Raw genomic sequence first — 20,108 nt, 5'->3', positions numbered from 1 at the left:
GATCCATTCTGGCTATTGTAGCCAGGATGACAGCCTTTAATAAAGGATATAGAGAGCTTGCAGGATTGTTAGGAAGGTTGAAGAAACAGTTCTAGGCCAAGTTTTCAAGAATGACTATTGGAGCATGCTGCAAAACTGGCTTCTAAGAGACCTCCTACTTCATAATTAGGAAATTGTCAAATCAGGAGCAGCTTTTGTAGCTGTATTTTCCAGAACCAAGCTGCCTGTGCTACAAACGGGAAACTGCCAAATCAAGAAGTTTGGACTATAGCTGCTGGCTTCAGCGTTGTGCCTCCTTCGTTGTCATGCACATCTTCATGAAACAGCAAGCAGTGTAGTCATGGTCTCCTGCTTTACTCTGGAATGAAGTAGTATATGTTAACATTACATCATTTTAGTTTTCACTAGAATAGAAAATTACACATTATTCTTCAAAGACTCAAAAACTTTTATACCCCACATGCCTGTGGTTATGTCGATATTTTCACTGCTGGTTGCTATGATCGAATACAAATATAATGTACTCTGAAGTTTGCCTTCAGAAACTTTTTGAAGGGGGTCTGCTTAAAATTGGGTTCCATCTTTTATGATGAAAAACTCACGAAAGAAAATTCCTCTTTGGATTGAAAAACTGAATTCATAAAACATGAAATTTTGCCTATATATCCTGATATCATCTATTCATCCAATGATATTTATATTAGTTTTGGAAATAAAGGTAGAAAGTGGATACAGTCACAGATTTATAAGAAGTTGTTTTATCAACAAGACAAAAGTCACAAAAAAAGTATAACATTATATGTACCTTAATTTTTCTTGAAGTAGTAGACTTGATTTAGAATAGTTTTAGATTTGCAGAAAAACTGAGCATATAGAACAGAGTTCCCATATTACTCCCCTGTAAATACACACGGTTTCCCCTATTATTAACATTTTACATTCACGATATATTATAATTAATGAGCAATACTGATACATTGTTAACTGAAGTTTATAGGTGTTTAGACTTTCGTTAGTTTTTGCCTAATGGCTTTTTTTGTCCCAGGATCCCATCCAGGATATGTTATTGCATTGAGTTGACATGTCTCCTTAGGCTTCTCTTGGCTAGGACAGTTTCTCAGACTTTCCTTGTTTTTGATGACCTTGACAATTGTGTGAGGAGTACTGGCCAGGTATATTGTAGGATGCCCCACTATTGGACTTGGTCTGATGTTTTTCTCATGAATGTGGCTAAATCCCTTAATTTCTCAGTATCTCCTTCCAGACTTAGAAATAATAGATAAAAGATTAGCACTATTTGCAACAGGTAGGCTATTAAAGAAAAGAGTAATACTTGCCATGGATGCTTTCATACAACATCTAGTACCAGAAGTTTAAGTACTTATTGAAGACTGATTTTTGTGGTGATATAAGAAGAAATGATGCTATATATTACATAGTAAGGGGCAGTCATTTTAAGAACCATTTAAAGTTCATAAAATCAGAAGTATTCCTGGAGGAATTCAAATGCCATACCATTTTCTTTAATTGAATTTGTTTGTTCACATTTCGAGATTGAAAGAAAATGATGAAAAGGTTGAAAGATAAACCTAAAGGAAGAAACTAGTTTGCTGTTTTTTGTGTGTTTTTTGTTTTTTGAGACGGAGTCTCACTCTGTCTCCCAGGCCAAAGTGCAGTGGTGCAGTCTCGGCTCACTGCAACCTCTGCCTCCTGGGTTCAAGCAATTCTCCTGCCTCAGCCTCCCAAGTAGCTGGGATTACAGGCACCCTCTACCACACCCGGCTAATTTTTTGTATTTTTAGTAGAGACAGGGTTTCACCACGTAGGCCAGGCTGGTCTTGAACTTCTGACCTCAGGTGATCCGCCCGCCTCAGCCTCCCAAAGTGTTGGGATTACAGGCGTGAGCCACCGCACCTGGCCTTTTTTTGTTTTTTAAAGAAGAAACTAGTTTCCTTTGCCAGTATCTTACTAGCTGTGCCTAGTGATGAGCTTTTTAAGTCCATACCTTCGTATAGCAAGCACATCTGCATGATTATAATTACCTCAAGGAAATTTATTTATAGCTCCTTTTCTATTTAAAAGGTTTACAGTTATCTCTTTATGCCATTATAAGCTTATTTTTGTCATGTCATTACATGTGGAAAGGTTCTGAGCTCCTCACAGAGTACGAAGTTTAAAACTAACTTGTGAAAAAGAAAGCAACAAAGCAAGACCAACTGAATGTTCTTTAATTTTTTTAATAGAATGAGTGCTGCTGAGTAACAACAGGTTTTTGTTTTTGTTTTCTTTTTTTTTTAGCTCTTAACAGATAATTCTTCTCCAGACCAAGGACTAAATAAGATTTTTGATCTTTGCGTAGTATGTGGAGACAAAGCATCAGGTAACATTAAGAATAACCTAAAAAGAAAAAAAAAACCTCCTATATATGTCGTGTTTTTGAAATAACTACCACACTACCATGTTTCTTCTACTAAAAATAAGAAGAAAAATAAAGGACTGTGTCATTTTTATGGTTCATATTTGTAGCCTATAACATTTAACTAATTTTTTCCTAAAGCTCTTCTTTGTTTGTGATACAGAGTCTCACTGTTGCTCCGGCTGGAATGCAGTGGTGCGATCTCAGCTCACTGCAGCCTCTGCCTCCTGGATTCAAGAAATTCTCCTGCCTCGGCCTCCCAAGGAGCTGGGGCTACAGGTGCACGCCAGCACACACGGCTAATTTTTGTATTTTTATTAGAGATGGAGTTTCACCATGTTGGCCAGGCTGGTCTCAAACTCCTGACCTCAGGTGATCCACCCTCCCCTCCTTGGCCTCCCAAAGTGCTGGGATAACAGGTGTGAGCCCCCATGCCCGGTCCCAAAGTTCTTTATTCACTTATATTTTTTTACTTCAGTGCAATTTAATTTGATTTGTAATGAAATAAAATGCGTATTTCACTTTTGAAAGTGAACATGTAAAAAAAAAAATTTTCTTTTTTTTTTTTTTTTTTTTTTTTTTTTTTGAGATGGAGTCTTGCTCTGTCACCCCGACTGTAGTGCAGTGGTGCAATCTCAGCTCACTGCAACCTCTGCCTCCTGGGTTCAAGCAATTCTCCTGCCTCAGCCGTCTGAGTAGCTAGGACTACAGGCGCGTGCCACCATGCCCCGCTAATTTTTGTATTTTTAGTAGAGATGGGCTTTTGCCATGTTGGCCAGGCTGGTCTCGAACTCCTGACCTCAAGTGATCCACCTGCCTTGGCCTCCCAAAGCGCTAGGATTACAGGCGTGAGCTACTACGCCCAGCCGTAGAAACATTTTTTAATGTGAAAACTAGAAATTTTGGCAAAGGATCATTTAAAAATGATGACTTCCGATCTTTAATAATGTATTACATTAGGCCAGGGGAGATGGCTCATGCCTGTAATCCCAGCACTTTCGGAGTGGAGGCAGGAGGATCGCTTGAGGCCAGGAGTTCAAGACCAGCCTGGGCAAAATAGCAAGGCTGTCTCTACAAAAAAAAAAATAACAGAACTGGTTGGGTGTGGTGGCACAAGCCTGTAGTCCCAGCTACTTGGGGATATCCCTTGAGTCCAGTAGTTCGAGACTGCAATAGACTGTGATCACACCATTGCACTTCAGCCTGGGCCACAGAGTGAGATCCCGTCTCTAAAAAAATTATGATAAATAAAAATAACTTCTAAAAATGTTTTTCATGTCAGAAGCTCAAAAATCAGTTTCATCTTATATGTTTAAAGAGAAGAAATTGGCTTATTTCTGTTCTGAAATAATGTGACTTTTATATTTTCTTAAACATTTTCTCTCTAGGACGTCATTATGGAGCAGTAACTTGTGAAGGCTGCAAAGGATTTTTTAAAAGAAGCATCCGAAAAAATTTAGTATATTCATGTCGAGGATCAAAGGATTGTATTATTAATAAGCACCACCGAAACCGCTGTCAATACTGCAGGTTACAGAGATGTATTGCGTTTGGAATGAAGCAAGACTGTATGTATTAGCTTTTAAGGAGAAAATACTTTTTAAAGATTCCAGCAAACTACAAGAGTATTGAAATTAACAAAATATGTCAAATATGTATACTTTTTAGTTTACAGTTTTCCAACTAAAAATATAAGAATACAGACATACGTATGTATTTTTTATTTATTCAACTAATATTTAATACCTGTGTAAAAAGCATGTCTTTGTAGTTTGTGTTTGCCAAAAAGCTTAACTAGCTTAAGATATCAGTTTGCTTTTTGATTAAACTACTAAAAGGTGATTAGTAAGATAATGACAATACCTAGTACTGATTGAGCTTGCACTATGCTAGACACTGCGCTTAGCATATGTATTAACTTACTCTCACAGCAATTCTCTGCAGTAGGTACTAGGTTACCCATTTTACATTTAAGTGGCATAAGTTGGCTTTGAATCCTGGCAGTTTAACAACCTTACTGTACTATCTCCTAAGTTATGAGATACAATTCTTACAAAGATTATGTATTGTATTTTAGGAAGGAAGACGAAGTAGTTGAATTACTTTCAAAAATCTCCTGCCCTTAGTTAATAAAAGATCTACCTTAGGCCTTTTTGTTCCTTTCAGTATTATTTTCAATGGATTAAATTTCACTTCATTTTTTTTAAAGCTCTCATATAGATAGGTAAGTAACTCCTAACTTTAGTTCTTTCTTCTTGATGGTGCACTTTTAAAAAAGAGTTCCTTTTCATTTTTATCACAGAAATGGGGAGCAGGGAGAGAAAAAAGAGTGAGAGATGCAAATTGGCTGGTTTTACTAACCTAAATCAACTTTGTTGAACTTGCACATAATTTCTAAAGATTGATGGTTATCTTTGGAGTTTAGTATGGTAGCCATGTCTCCTATTAGCAGCATTAAGCCTACCTACAGCTTACATTTATAATTGTCTGTAAATCCTATATTGTGATATAATAGTTTAACACATTTTTGTAGCTGTCCAATGTGAAAGAAAACCCATTGAAGTATCACGAGAAAAATCTTCCAACTGTGCCGCTTCAACAGAAAAAATCTATATCCGAAAGGACCTTCGTAGCCCATTAACTGCAACTCCAACTTTTGTAACAGATAGTGAAAGTACAAGGTAAAGTAAAACAGACACTGAGTAGCTGGTCATTTTGTTTTTCTTCCCAGTGAAACTCAGGCCAAAATTTGTGCTTACTTGTTACAGGTCAACAGGACTGTTAGATTCAGGAATGTTTGTGAATATTCATCCATCTGGAGTAAAAACTGAGTCAACTGTGCTGATGACATCAGATAAGGTGTGTTTAGTACAATTTAAAGCTTAGATATTTTTAAGCATTTTAAAATGTTTTCCTAATCACTTTCTTTGCTTTGGTAAATTGCTTTGTTCTTAAATATTCCACATTACAAGTTGCCTTTTTTTTTTTTTTTTAACATAAATTAGCAATGTTCGGCTGGGCACAGTGGCTCACACCTGTAATCCCAGCACTTTGGGAGGCTGAGGCACGTGGATCGCTTGAGGTCAGAAGTTCAAGACCAGCCTGACCAACATGGAGAAACCCCGTCTCCAGTAAAAATGGAAAAATTAACTGGGCGTGGTGGCGCATGCCTGTAATCCCAGCTACTCGGGAGACTGAGGCAGGAGAATCGCTTGAACCCAGTAGGTGGAGGTTGCAGTGAGCCGAGATAGCGCCATTGCACTCCTGCCTGGGCAACGAGAGCGAAACTCTGTCTCAAAAAAAAAAAAAAAAAAAAAATCAGAAATGTTCATAATTTCACTAGGATGATTATCCCTTCAACATGAAAGCAACAAACACATACTCTTCCCTCATCTTGAAATATGAGTCCTCAGTAAAAGACATTTATAGGTGTAAAATTCTTTTTTCTTTTTTTTTTTGAGATGGAGTCTCACTCTGTTGCCCAGGCTAGAGTGCAGTGGCGCAGTCTCGGCTCACTGCAAGCTCCGCCTCCTGGGTTCCCGCCATTCTCCTGCCTCAGCCTCCTGAGTAGCTGGGACTACAAGCACCTGCCACCACGCCCAGCTAATTTTTTTGTATTTTTAGTAGAGACGGGGTTTCACCTTGTTAGCCAGGATGGTCTCGATCTCCTGACCTTGTGATCTGCCCACTTTGGCCTCCCAAAGTGCTGGGATTACAGGCGTGAGCCAGCACACCCGGCCGTAAAATTCTTAATATTTCTTTTATGTTCCCTTACAGATTTGTTAGTGCCAAAATACTTTTTTTTTCTTTTTTAGTGCCAAAATACTTAAAATATTTCAGGTAAAAGGAAATTCTTAGCTCACCTCCATCAAAATATTTACTTGAGTCAAAAGTAGGAATAGGACTGCAAGAGCTCTCCTATTATGTATCCAAGTCATCCAGTTCTTTTAGAGATTGGAGCAGCTCTATGTTAGACCAAGGGTCTAAAGGAAAAACAGTTTATTTAAATTGAACATGAAGAGTTTCTGTACTTGTCAGAAGCCCTTTGGGAGAACAAGAAGCAAAAATTTCTCCTTGAAAACTCATATCTGAAAACAGATTTTAGGAAGCCTACGATCAGGGTTTCTCTCAACCATGTTTGTTTTTTAAACAGGGTCCCTTTTGTGATCCAAGCTGGGGGTACGGTGGTGGGACAGTAATGGCTTGCTGCAGCCTCGTCCTCTCAGGCTCCAGTGATCCTCTCACCTCAGTCTCCCAAGAAGCTAAGGCTGCAGGCACGTGCCACTGTGCCTGGCTAATTTTTCCTATTTTGTAGAGACCAAGTCTCATTGTGTTACCCAGCTAGTCTCAAACTCCTGGGCTCAAGTGACCCTCCCGCCTCGGCCTTCCAGATTGCTGGGGTTATGTGCATGAGCCTCCCTGCCTAGCTGGTATTTGATTTTTTTTTTTTTCTTTTTGAGACAGAGTCTTGCTCTGTCACCCAGGCTGGAGTGCAGTGGCCTGATCTCGGCTCACTGCAACCTCTGCCTCCTGGGTTCATGCATTCTCCTGCCTCAGCCTCCCGAGTAGCTGGGACTACAGGCGCCTGGCTAATTTTTTGTATTTTTAATAGAGATAGGGTTTCACCGTGTTAGCCAGGATGGTCTCGATCGCCTGACCTCGTGATCCGCCCACCTTGGCCTCCCAGAGTGCTGGGATTACAGGCGTGAGCCACTGCACCCGGCCGGGATCTGATTTTATATAACCTATAGATTATTTGTCCTGTTTATGCAAGATTTGTTATATATTTGTCACTTGATGCTTTAAGGCGCTCTAAATACTTAGGCTCTGAGATCAAATTTCATCTACCACTTACTAGCTATATAACATTAGGCAAGTTATTTGACCTCTTAGTGCCCCACTTTCTCATCTGTAAAATAAGAGTAATAAAAGTATCTATCTTACAGACTGGGCTTTAGCATGTAATTGCTAGGTGAGGCAGTGGCCTCTTGCCATATATTTTGGAAAACTTCACTTAGCCCTGTCTACATGATTCAAGGTTAGAATGATAATTGGTTTTATTGACATATTAACTCCTTTAAGAAAGGAAGGGAACTAGGTTTCCTTGACAAACTACTCTGCCCAGACACTGTGCTCTCTTGTATATCTTTTGTATTAAATTGTTATGACAACCGTATGATAAGCTTCTCTGACAAATCGCCCCAAAACTCTGAAGTCACAAGATGAAAGTTTTCTATGTTGGCTAAGAGCCTTTAGGGGCAAAAACTTAAGAATCTAGTTGCTAGATAGAAGAAAATATATATATAAGCTTCTAAGTTTTAGGTGAATATTAAAGCATTTAAAATTTTAATGTACTTTTTATTCAAATATAAGAAAATTTCTTGGGGCAGTGCTTAACATTATTGGCTTTTCTGGGCACAGTGGCTCAAGCCTGTATCCCAGCAACTCGGGAGGCTGAAGTTGAAGAGTTCCTTGAGGCTAGGAATTTGAGACCAACCTGGGAAACATAGCAAGACCCTGTCTCTAAAAATAAAAAAATTACCCAGGCATGATGGTACATGCCTGTAGTCCCAGCTTTGGGAGGCTGAGGCAGAGGATTACTTGAGCCTAGGAGTTCAAGGCTGCAGTGAGCTATGATCCTGGCACTGCACTCCAGTCTAGGTGATAGAGTGTCTCTAAAAAACACTGTCTCTTAAAAAAAAAAAAGCATAGACTTTGGCAGTCAGCCAGTCCCACCTCTACTATTTGGGTCATTCTTCTGGTTGGTGATAGAGGAATGATGATTTCTATTTCACAGAGTTGTTATGAGAGTTAAATAAAATGCATATATAGGTATTAATTATGTAAGAACATGATAACTGGTAGGGTTTTCTGTAAATGATTTTTGGACCATTGATTAATTTGCAGAAGGCACAAAAATTGTTTTATTCTACTGATTCACCAAAATAAATCTCACAGAAACTGACTGTTATCATAAATGAAACATCATGGGAACATATGTGTTATTTTAGTATTAAGAACACCAAAAAGGGCCAGGCGCGGTGGCTCACGCCTGTAATCCCAGCACTTTGGGAGGCGAAGGCAGGCAGATCACGAGGTTAGGAGACCGTCTTGGCTAACACAGTGAAACCCCGTCTCTACTAAAAATACAAAAAATTAGCCGGGCATGATGGCGGACGCCTGTAGTCCCAGCTACTCAGGAGGCTGAAGCAGGAGAATGGTGTGAACCCGGGAGGCGGAGCTTGCAGTGAGCCGAGATCGCGCCACTGCACTCCAGCCTGGCAACAGAGCGAGACTCTGTCTCAAAAAAAAAACAAAAACACCAAAAAGAAAAACCATGAAGAAAATATTAATAAAAAGATACCATCAAGGGGTTGGCCCAGTAGGCCATAGAAGGCAACTTAAAAGGCTTCTCATTAGGTTAGGATGGGAAAGGATTTACAAAAGATTTTAATAAATTTAAATATATAAAGCATCAAATATCTGAAAATCTATGAATTAAAAATTATACTCAGAAAAACTCATCTATCACAATTAGAAATTGCTAGGATATCAACTTCTTACTCTGAAAATTGATAACAAAGTAAAAGAAAAATAAAGTACTTACCTGCCTTTCCTGTACAAATTATATTTCTGAGTTGTCAAAGAGTTGAGAGGAAATTCTTTTTTATAAAAGAATTGTAGCTAATGCACAAATAATATACACATTTTCAACAAACATTAAAAAATGAAGACAAGCCAGGCATGGTGGCTCATGTCTGTAATCCCAGCACTTTGGGAGACTGGCAGGTAGATCACTTGAGCCCAGGAGTTTGAGACCAGCCTGGGCAATGTGATGAAACCCCATCTCTACAAAAAATTTAAAAATTAGCTGGACATGGTGGTGTGCACCCGTAGTCAGGAGGCTGAGGTGGGAGGATCACTTGAACCCAGGAGTTGGAGGTTGTAGTGAGCTGTACTCCAGCCTGGGTGACAGAGTGAGACTCTGTCTCAAAAAAAAAAAAGACAAATCGAAAGATCAGTATCTTACCTATATAAAGAGAGTTTTCAACTCCAGTAACAAAAAAGTGAAGAGAATAATAATGGGTAACTGATCTATTTCTTTTAATGTTTGTGTTTAACACAGTGCCTTTTAACACATTTAATTAACACAGTGTCTGGTAAAAGTTGGCATCCTAGGAAGTCTGTTCAACAATTCATTTGCCCTTTTTTCCCCCACTCTTCACTAGTATTCTTTATGTTCCATACAAGTTTATAGTTTGTATAGTAAGTTTTAGAAATTGTACTCAGGAGGCTGAGGCAGGGAGGATCACTTGATACCAGGAGTTCAAGACCAGCCTGGGTAACACAGCAAGACCCCATCTCTAAAAATGAAAAAACGACCCAGGCATAGCAGTGCACACCTGCAGGCTCAGCTGCTCAGGAGGCTGAGGTAGGAGGATCACGTGAGCCCAGAAATTTAAGGATGCAGTGATCTGTGGTCATGCCACTGTACTCCAGTCTGGGTGATAAAGGGAGACCTTGTCTCTTAAAAAAAAAAGTAACATATACGGCCGGGCGCGATGGCTCACGCCTGTAATCCCAACACTTTGGGAGGCCGAGGCGGGCAGATCACGAGGTCAGGAGATCAAGACCATCTTAGCCAACATGGTGAAACCCTGTCTCAGCTAAAATACAAAAAATTGGCTGGGCATGGTAGCATGTGCCTGTAATCCCAGATACTTGGGAGACTGAGGCAGGGGAATGGCTTGAACCCAGCAGGCAGAGGTTGCGGTGAGCTGAGATCATGCCACTGCACTCTAGCCTGGTGACAGAGCGAGACTCCGTCCCAAAAAAAAAAAAAAAAGTAACATATAAACATTTCTTAAGAAATATACCTGATGTTTTTAAACTTGTATTTTCATCAAGAAATTTCTGAAAGCTCAGCCCTTTAACTTACCAGGTTTCATTTATCATACTGTTCTTTTGTTGGCATATCATAATCTATAATTGGATAGTTCAGATTGAAAAAAAATAGTGATACCAATTCACAGAATTTTAATACCCTTTTTTTTAAAGGCTGAATCATGTCAGGGAGATTTAAGTACATTGGCCAGTGTGGTTACATCATTAGCGAATCTTGGAAAAACTAAAGATCTTTCTCAAAATAGTAATGAAATGTCTATGATTGAAAGCTTAAGCAATGATGATACCTCTTTGTGTGAATTTCAAGAAATGCAGACCAACGGTGATGTTTCAAGGTAAGGTCTCTTTTGTTTATCAATGTCCTTTTGTTTACATGTCTTTCAGTATCTCTTAAAACATTTTTATGTTAAATGCTATTTATAAAAGTTTCAGAAAACAAATATAGGTTGATTATCCCTTATCCCCAAAATGTTTTGTTCAGACCAGAAACATTTCAGATTTCAGATCTTGGAATGTTTGCATTACTCTGGGTACCATGCAGGCCTTTCTGACCTTTTCAAAAATATCTTTACACCACAAAGAAGAGAATATGCAAAAATCCACAGTGAGTGTAATGCACATAGGTCTTGGCTCCTTATGGGGAATCGGGGGAACCTGCCATTGGCATGTCTGGCCTGTACATGTGCCATTTTATCATCCTTAGTGGGCGTGCTTGCTTGGGGGAATCTGGGCGTTTGCAGAAAAGATTTATCTCAGCTGGGAGGATCTTTTTTCCCTTGGGGACAGGGAATAAACACTGAATAAACTGTTAAACACCTGCATTTTGACTGCAACCCATCATGAGAGGTCAGGGGTGAAATTTCCACTTGTGGCATCATGTTGGTGCTCAAAAAGTTTCTGATTTTAGAGCATTTTGGATTTTAGTATTGGGAATGCTTAACCTACATTTCTATTTTCACTTAGAAAATTTAAGGCATAGTAAGTTTTAACTGAAAACCTGCATTCGTTATGAAAAGTTATATTCTAAATGACAAAATCAGTAAGTGAATATTAGAAGATTAGAAATGTAGCCTTAAAACTTGGGAAATTTTTTCTTCTAAAAATGAAGATGTGTATGGAGAATCAAATATTTGTCTTTCTAGGCAATCATATTGATCCTGCTCCTCAATTTCTAGTGATGAAAATTAATGTAAAAGATTTAGTTTAATCAACTACAGTTTTAAGTTACACTTGAAGAAAGTAGTATCAGAATTGTTTTTCATTCTGTAAATATTAATGCCTAGGATATAGAAACAATTTATTCAGGCTTTTCCTACACTGCGTTTATCGTTTAAAATATTGAATAAGCTGAACACATTAGTGTATAGGAGGCTGAGGCGGGAAGATGACTTCAGCCTGGGATTTTGAGTCAACCGGCAACTAGACCCCATCTCTAAAGGAAAAAAAAAAGATATGATAAAAATACGTTGAATTGGCCGGGCGCGGTGGCTCATGCCTGTAATCCTACCACTTTAGGAGGCCGAGGGGGGTGGGTCACCTGAGGTCAGGAGTTTGAGACCAGCCTGGCCAACATGGTGAAACCCCATCTCTACTAAAAATGAAAAAATTAGTTCAGTGTGGTGGCGCATGCCTGTAATCCCAGCTACTTGGGAGGCTGAGGCAGGAGAATCGCTTGAACCCTGGAGGTGGAGGTTGCGGTGAGTTGAGATCACGCCACTGTACTCTAGCCTGGGCGACAGAACAAGAGTCTGTCTCAAACAACAACAAAATATAATATATGTACTGAATAAACTACATTTAAGAGTCACAATAAGTAATACTTTGTTGAACATGAGATTTTAAGTAACTCTAGGAGGCCTGTTGAAAAATATGGGGAACTATTTTGAGTAATTATTTGCTAACATTAGTTTATTATTCTAACATCAAATTGTTACAGTTTAGATTTAGCTGTGTGACCACACATTTTAAAATATTCTTTGCCCGGGTGCAGTAGCTCATGCCTGTAATCTCAGCACTTTGGGAGGCCAAGGTGGCAGGATTGCTTGAGTCCAGGAGTTGGGAGACCAGCCTTAGCAACATAGTGAGGCCCAGTTTCTACAGATAATTTAAAAATTAGCTGAGCATGGTGGTGTGCACATGTAGTCCCAGCTACTCGGGAGGTTGAGGTGGGAGGATCGCTTGCTTGAACCCAGCAGTTCAGGATTACAGTGAGCCATGATCATGCCACTGCACTCCAGCCTTGCTGACGGAGAATGTGTTTCAAAAATAAGCATGAGTAAAATGTTTTCTGAATTTTTAAATAAAATTTAAGACCTGTTGTACTGTGTATAATAAAGTCAACATAAGTTCTTACCCTTGTCCTAAGTAACTTTTGTATACAAAATAAATAGGCTGATAGTCTTGTAGTATCATATATATATATCATATATATAATGTTTTTAAAAAATAATTCATTAAAAAGAATTTCGTTTGAGACAGGGTCTTGCTGTGTCACCCAGGCTGGAGTACAGTGGTGTGATCATAGCTTACTGCAGCCCTGCTCTCCTGGGCTCAAGCGATAAAATATATAACTTTTAAAAACATATTATTATATGAAAATATGAAGATGCTTCTCCCCCTTAATTATGCAAGATTTTAAAAAGAGACTTTAGGCCAGGCATGTGGCTCGTGCTTGTAATCCCAGCACTTTGGAAGGCTGAGGCGGGCATATCACTTGAGTTCTAGACCAGCCTGGCCAGTTTTTTAGGCTTAAATCTTAATTCCAGAATCCTGTGTAGAATTGTTATTTTATTGCAGTGTTTGGTCAAGCTCACAGCTTCTGATGTCTTCATACAGGGCATTTGACACTCTTGCAAAAGCATTGAATCCTGGAGAGAGCACAGCATGCCAGAGCTCAGTAGCGGGCATGGAAGGAAGTGTACACCTAATCACTGGAGATTCAAGCATAAATTACACCGAAAAAGAGGGGCCACTTCTCAGCGATTCACATGTAGCTTTCAGGGTATTTCTATATGTTTTTTTTAACTTGTATGTTGTGTTGCTTGATTTTGATCTCCCTTTCAAAAATCAAAGTATGTTTGTTGTGCTTTTAAAGTCAGAAATATCCCTGATAGAATTTCAAAACAGCAGCTAAAACATACTCATCTGGGCCAGGCACAGTGGCTTATGCCTGTAATCCTAGCATTTTGGGAGGCCGAGGTGGGCAGATCACCTGAGGTCAGGAGTTCGAGACCAACATGGAGAAACCACGTCTCTACTAAAAATACAAAATTAGCCAGGCGTGATGGCGCATGCCTGTAATCCCAGCTACTCGGGAGGCTGAGGCAGGACAATCGGTTGAACCCGGGAGGAGGAGGTTATGGTGAACCGAGATCATGCCATTGCACTCCAGCATGGGCAACGAGCAAAACTCTGTCTCAAAAAAAAAAAAAAAAAAAAAACTTATCTACATATAGAAACAAAATATCTTTAGGCCTTTCTCTTTTGTTTATCAAGATAGTGAATAAGCTGGGCATGTTAGTGGGCATCTGTGCAGGAGGCTAAAGCCTTATGTAGATAAGATAATGGCTTAATAAAGCATCCTGTTATTAAGTCAGTTATAATAGCAGTTATTGCATTTAAATCTATAAAAGCTTTTATAACTTTTCAGCACATTTTGTTAAACTTTAAGTATTGGCATTCATGATGTGTTGAATGGACTGCTTTTGTTCAATGCCTAGCTACTACTATATCATAAATCAATAAGACCCAGATAGTTTGCTCTTACCATAGTAACTACAAAGAACTCCATTTGTTATGTATCACCTTAATTAGCCGGCTTCCAGCATTATTATAAGATACAAATTGGCCAGGTGCAGCTTCTCCCACCTGTCATCCCAGTACTTTGGGAGGCTGAGGCCAGAGGATTGCATGAGTCCAGGAGTTGGAGACCAGCCTGGGCAACATGCCAAGACCTCATCTCTATTATAAATTAAAATTACATAATAAAATTTAAAAAGATACAAATTATTTAATATATTTTAACTTTTAGTTTTTAACTTACACTTTTTAGCCATTTTGGAGAAGGTACATTTATAATTTATTTTGTTCCTATAAATAATTGTGGGTTTTGCCATTACTTTTTTTTTTTTTGAGACGGAGTCTCGCTCTGTCGCCCAGGCTGGAGTGCAGTGGCGCAATCTCGGCTCACTGCAAGCTCCACCTCCCGGGTTCACGCCATTCTCCTGCCTCAGCCTCTCTGAGTAGCTGGGACTACAGGCACCCGCCACCACGCCCGGCTAATTTTTTGTATTTTTAGTAGAGATGGGGTTTCACGGTGGTCTCGATCTCCTGACCTCGTGATTCGCCCGCCTCGGCCTCCCAAAGTGCTGGGATTACAAGCTTGAGCCACCGCGCCCGGCCTTGCCATTATTTTTAAGGCTGCAATTACTTTTTCACCAACCTAATTTATTTATGACAGAAACAATACATGCAGAACACTAGAAATAATACATGTAGAAAACTAGAAAATCACTTTCTACTATTTGATTTGTCATTCAAATAATGCTTGGACAGAGTTATAGCCATGCTCACTGGAGACCCTACATTAAGATCCTGTTGTTTTGACTCCTCCATTTTAACCACTCAGCTGTGGATACTCTTAGCAAGATGTATGCAAAGGGATTGAATGCATATAGATTTCACTTAGCAATATATAGCAGTCCTGGAATACCTGAGGGTGACTGCTCATACTTTTACTATAGATTATAAAATTCCATGGATTTTTTAGAATATGTATAGCTATCAAATAAATATGTGTATCAGTAGAAATTATGAGTGCAAAGTAATATTTGTATCTATAAAATTTGACTTGGTAGAAATAGCCACAGAGAAAAACTCAGTGGCTTAAAATAGTGTAATTTGATGTAGTCAATAAAATATTTCAGTGAAGCCAATTTTTATGTAAAATTTTACCAAAGATAATTTACATGGAAAAAATTAGAAATTTTTTTTCTACACTACAGGAAAATTTTTTATGAATGCTATAAGAAAAAGTAATTGGAATAATCAATATCATTCTAAAAAATTATGGTGAGATTTATGGACAAGGGTGGAGCAAGGCAAAACTTGATTTTTCCCATTGTTCTTTCTTATTCTAAATGAAAGATACTCTTTTGTTTTCTTAGGTTTATGTTCTGCTTTGGATTTAAATGGGAGGAAGGATGAAATGAGACAGATGTAGGAACAGGACCCATTGTGAGGGAAAAGGACCAGAGTGCTCTTTAGAAAGTAGGGGTAGTTTACCTGTTCATTGTTGATGTTGGTCCTCAAAGTTTTTGATTCCTTGAAATGTTTTGGACAGAAGAATTTTGCAAATTACAACTTTTTTTTCTTCCTAGGATTGGCTTTTGTCATTCCATCTTTGTCTTCCTAAGTATCCTGACAGTCAGCACTGCACCCAGGCTGGAGTGCAGTGGCATAATCACAGCTCACTGCAGCCTCGACCTCCTGGGCTCAAGGGATCCTCCTGCTTCAGTCTTTCATGTTGCTGAGATCACAGGCATGCGCCACCACACCCAGCTAATTTAAAAAATTTTTTTGTAGAGATGGGATCTCACTTTGTTGTCCGGGCTTATCTTATACTCCAGGCCTCAAGTGATCCTCTCACCTTGGCCTCCTGAAGTGCTGGGATGACAAGCGTGACCCACCATATCTGGCAGGGTTAGAATTTTTATTTTCATTTGGTGGATAAAGAAAGAGATGTAGAGATTTTTAGTGTCTTGTTCAAAGCAATCTTGGTAGTAAGGAGAAATAGTCTAATAATGAAACTTGAAGTTTGATTTTGAAAAATCAAGGGCAGTAGTAATATTTAAGATTTTTATTGGCCGGGTGTGGTGGCTCATGCCTGTAATCCTAGCACTTTGGGAGGCCTATGCGGGCAGATCACCTAAGGTCAGGAGTTCGAGACCAGCCTGGCCAACATGATGAAATCCCGTGTTTACTAAAAATACAAAAATTAGCCAGGCGTAGTGGCGCATGCCCATAACCCCAGCTACTCAGGAGGCTGAGGCAGAAGAATTGCTTGAACCCGGGGAGTTGGAGGTTGCCGTGAGCCAGGATTGCATTGCTGCATTCCAGCCTAAGTGATAGAGCGATACTCCATCTTAAAAAAAAGAAAAAGATTTTTATTAAGCTTCATAATTTTTGGTATGATTTCATGTACTTTATTTTACTTGATTCTTAAAATCTCCTTAGAAGATTTTAAGAATATGGTAGATCATAGTCCCATTTTAGAAATTATATACATGCAACAGAAGTGAGGTGGTTTTGGAAATTGCATATACTTATTTCTAAAATTTTATTATCTTCATATTAGAATCAGTCTTTCTGGTCACCCATGTTTGCAACTTTAGAGGCAGTTATTCTCCCTAAGCCTCACTCCTCTCATTCCGTAACTGAATTTTAACCATTCCATTGCTTGAATTTCTCCTTTCCTCTTCATTTCCTTCACCATATTTTAGGCCTTTTAAAATTCCTTTCTTGATTTGTTACCGTAATATCTTCGCTTCCAGTCTTTCTTTTCCATCTCGTCGTGTGTGCTGGTACCAGCGTTATATTAGTTAAAAATCAAATTATGTCACTCTGCTACTTACCAGCCTTCAGTAGCTTCCCATTGCCCATATGTTATGAAATTAAGTCCGGTCTCTATAACTTGACCTTTTAGGGCCCTCCACATTCTGACCCAGCTGCCCATCATTTCTCACACATGCCATTAGCTTTCTTAGCCCTTTTCTGTAGCTCATTCAGTTTTTATTTTATTCTTCCACTGAGACAGTAGCACTTACTGGTTCCCAGTGAACTCTAAGTAAATAGTTACTGAATGAATATATAATCTAGGGTCATACTGGTAATTAGGCGAAGTGATTAACAAAAAGTTGGAAGCAGAATCCAGATCTCCTAACTCAAATGATTTTTTTGTATTTGTGTGGAGATGAGGTTTCACTATGTTGCCCAGGCTGGTCTCAAACTCCTGGCCACAAGCAATGATCTTCCCACCTTGACCTCCCAAAGTGCTGAGATTATAGGCCTGAGCCACTGTGCTTGTGCTCAGCCTCCAAGGATTTTGTTTTTGTTTTTTGTTTTTTTTTTTGAGACAGACTGGCTCTATAGCCCAGGCTGGAGTGCAGTGGCATGATCTCGACTCACTGCAACCTCTGCCTCCCAGACTCAAGCCATCCTCCCACCTCAGCCTCCTGAGTAGCTGGGACTACAGGCATGCACCACCACTCCCAGCTGATTTTTGTATTTTTTTAATACAGACGAAGTTTCATCATGTTGCCCATGCTAACTCATGAGCTCCAATGATCCGCCAACCTCGGCGTCCCAAAGTGCTGGGATTATAAGCGTGAGCCATCACACCCGGCCGTCCAGTGATTTTTTAAAAGCTATATCGGCTGGGCGGGGTGGCTCGCGCCTGTAATCTCAGCACTTCGGGAGGCTGAGGTGGGTGGATCACGAGGTCAGGAGTTAAGACCAGCCTGACCAACATGGTGAAACCCCGTCTCTACTAAAAATACAAAAAAAAAAAAAAAAAAAAAAAATTAGCTGGGTGTGGTGGCGGGCGCCTGTAATCCCAGCTACTCAGGAGGCTCAGGCAGGAGAATTGCTTGAACCCGGGAGGCAGAGGTTGCAGTGAGCCAAGATGGCACCACTGCACTGCAGCCTGGGCGACAGAGCAAGACTCCATCTCAAAAAAAAAAAAAAAAGCGATATCATGCAGGCTGTTACAAGATTTCAATACAGAAACTGCTAGAAAGATAATTGTAGAAGCAACTAATAACTTCTAAAACAGATTGGTCAGGTTGAGTTCTTGTCAATGCTCTTTAAAAATTCAGCTCAGTATATTGAACTTTTCTAATTTGAAAAATGTGTATAATTCAATTTATAAACCTAAAGATCTACAGGCATTTTGGGGAAGCTCACTCTCTATATAGGAATAAATCTTTGTCTTTTCAGTCTCAAAGACTTGTGAAATGGACTATTGTTTCTTCAGCCAGCATTAGCTTTCTGATTCAGAATACTAGAGTTTTATTGAGCATGTAGAACAGATTATGAAACATTTTCTCTCTTTATAAGTTAACTCAACATGGTGTAGTAATATTTTAAATAATGAGCCCCTTTAGTGTGTGTTGTAAACTATTTCCATTTTATGATTAAAGCAGCAGAAAGTTTTCAGTTACCACCACTGTTGTGTAAAGCAAAACCATTATATCCAGTGTTTACACATTACAAGTATTAATATTTAAATGCAATTTTAAACCATCTTGCAAAGGAGTTTTGTTTTGTTTTGTTTTGTTTTTTGTTTTTGTTTTGTTTTTGTTTTTTTTTTTTTGAGACAGAGTCTTGCTCTGTCTCCCAGGCTAGAGTACAGTGGCACAATCTTGGCTCACTGCAGCCTCCATCCCCTGGGTTCCGGCTATTTTCGGCACCTCAGCCTCCCGAATAGCTGGGATTATAGGCGCACACCGCCATGCCTGGCTAATTTTTTGTATTTTTGGTAGAGACCTGGTTTTATCTCTTTGGCAGGCTGGTCTTGAACTCCTGACCTCAAGTGATCTGCCTGCCCTGGCCTCCCAGAGTGCTGGGATTACAGGCCTGAGCCACCACACCCAGCCCTACAAAGAACTTTTTGTTGTTTTGCATCTTACTTGCCCCTTCCCCCAAAACTAGTAATTTTTGGTAATTCCCTTAGTTTTTCAGACTTTCTTTTTACTCATCTTGGGTAATTCTGAAAAGATATGATATATTTTGTTTTTTAAGATGTGGTCTTGTTCTGTCACCCAGGCTGGAGTTCAGTGGCACAATCCTGGCTCACTGCAACCTCTACCTCCTGGGCTAAAGGGATTCTTCTGCCTCATTCTGCTAAGTAACTGGGATTATAGGTGCACACCACCATGCCCAGCTAATTTTTTTATTTTTAGAGATGAGGTCTCACTGTGTTTCCCAGGTTGGTCTCAAAATTCCTAGGTTCAAGCAGCTCTTCCACCTCAGCCTCCCGAGTTGCTGGGATACAGGTGTGAGCCATCACTCCTGGCTAAATTTTTAATTTTTTGTTTTGTATGTGGGGTTTTTTTTTTTTTTTTTTTTTTTTTTTGTAGAAATGGGTCTCGTTATGTTGCCCAGGCTGGTCTTGAACTACTGGCTTCAAGCAGTCCTCTCACCTTGGCCTCCCAAAGTGCTGGAATTACAGGCACGAGCCACTGCGCCCAGCCAAGAATTGTCTTAAATAATTGTATTTTAACTTACTGCTGTAGTAAACCTTTCTCAAACATTCTTAAATATGTAAAAAATTTTCTTCTCACTTACAGAATTTCAACTATTAATTGCCCTTTTGTTTTATTACTTGGTACCATTTATAAATAGGTAAACCATTCTTGGCTAATAATGAACAAAATCAGGGTTTTTTTTTACATTTTTATATAACTTTTCTTTGTTTCAAACCTCAAGCCTTTTAGATAGAAGATACCTTTGAGGGGCCAGGTGCGGTATTTTATATAGCAGATACCTTTGACGGGCCAGGTACGGTGGCTCATGCCTGTAATCCCAGCACTTTAGGAGGCCGAGGCGGGTGGATCACCTGAGGTCAGGAGTTTGAGACGAGCCTGGCCAACATGGTAAAACCTCGTCTCTACTAAAAATACAAAAAAATTAGCCAGGCCTGGTGGCACATGCCTGTAGTCCCAGCTGCTGGGGAGGCTGAGAAAGGACATTCACTTGAACCTGGGCAGAGAGCTGAGATCACGCCACT

General features: G+C 39.5%; 1 protein-coding gene across 4 annotated transcripts in view; it reads left to right on the top strand.

Moving 5' to 3' along the window:
- The window catches only part of NR2C1 (nuclear receptor subfamily 2 group C member 1), a 51,653-nt gene that overhangs the window by 8,406 nt on the left and 23,139 nt on the right, over positions 1–20,108 (top strand). For 3 of the 4 annotated variants that reach the window (XM_055238402.2, XM_063614272.1, XM_063614271.1), the window contains exons 4-9: positions 2,299–2,380; positions 3,805–3,984; positions 4,950–5,097; positions 5,185–5,275; positions 10,475–10,656; positions 13,157–13,322. In XM_055238402.2, coding sequence (XP_055094377.1) covers positions 2,299–2,380; positions 3,805–3,984; positions 4,950–5,097; positions 5,185–5,275; positions 10,475–10,656; positions 13,157–13,322 — 849 coding nt within the window. The remainder of the gene's footprint in view (positions 1–2,298; positions 2,381–3,804; positions 3,985–4,949; positions 5,098–5,184; positions 5,276–10,474; positions 10,657–13,156; positions 13,323–20,108) is intronic. The other variant, XM_063614273.1, reaches the window with a different exon arrangement.

This window comes from Symphalangus syndactylus, chromosome 13 (genome assembly GCF_028878055.3).
Source record: "Symphalangus syndactylus isolate Jambi chromosome 13, NHGRI_mSymSyn1-v2.1_pri, whole genome shotgun sequence".
In the NCBI taxonomy this organism is placed as follows: Eukaryota; Metazoa; Chordata; class Mammalia; order Primates; family Hylobatidae; genus Symphalangus; species Symphalangus syndactylus.
This window is presented reverse-complemented; position numbering and strand designations above follow the sequence as displayed.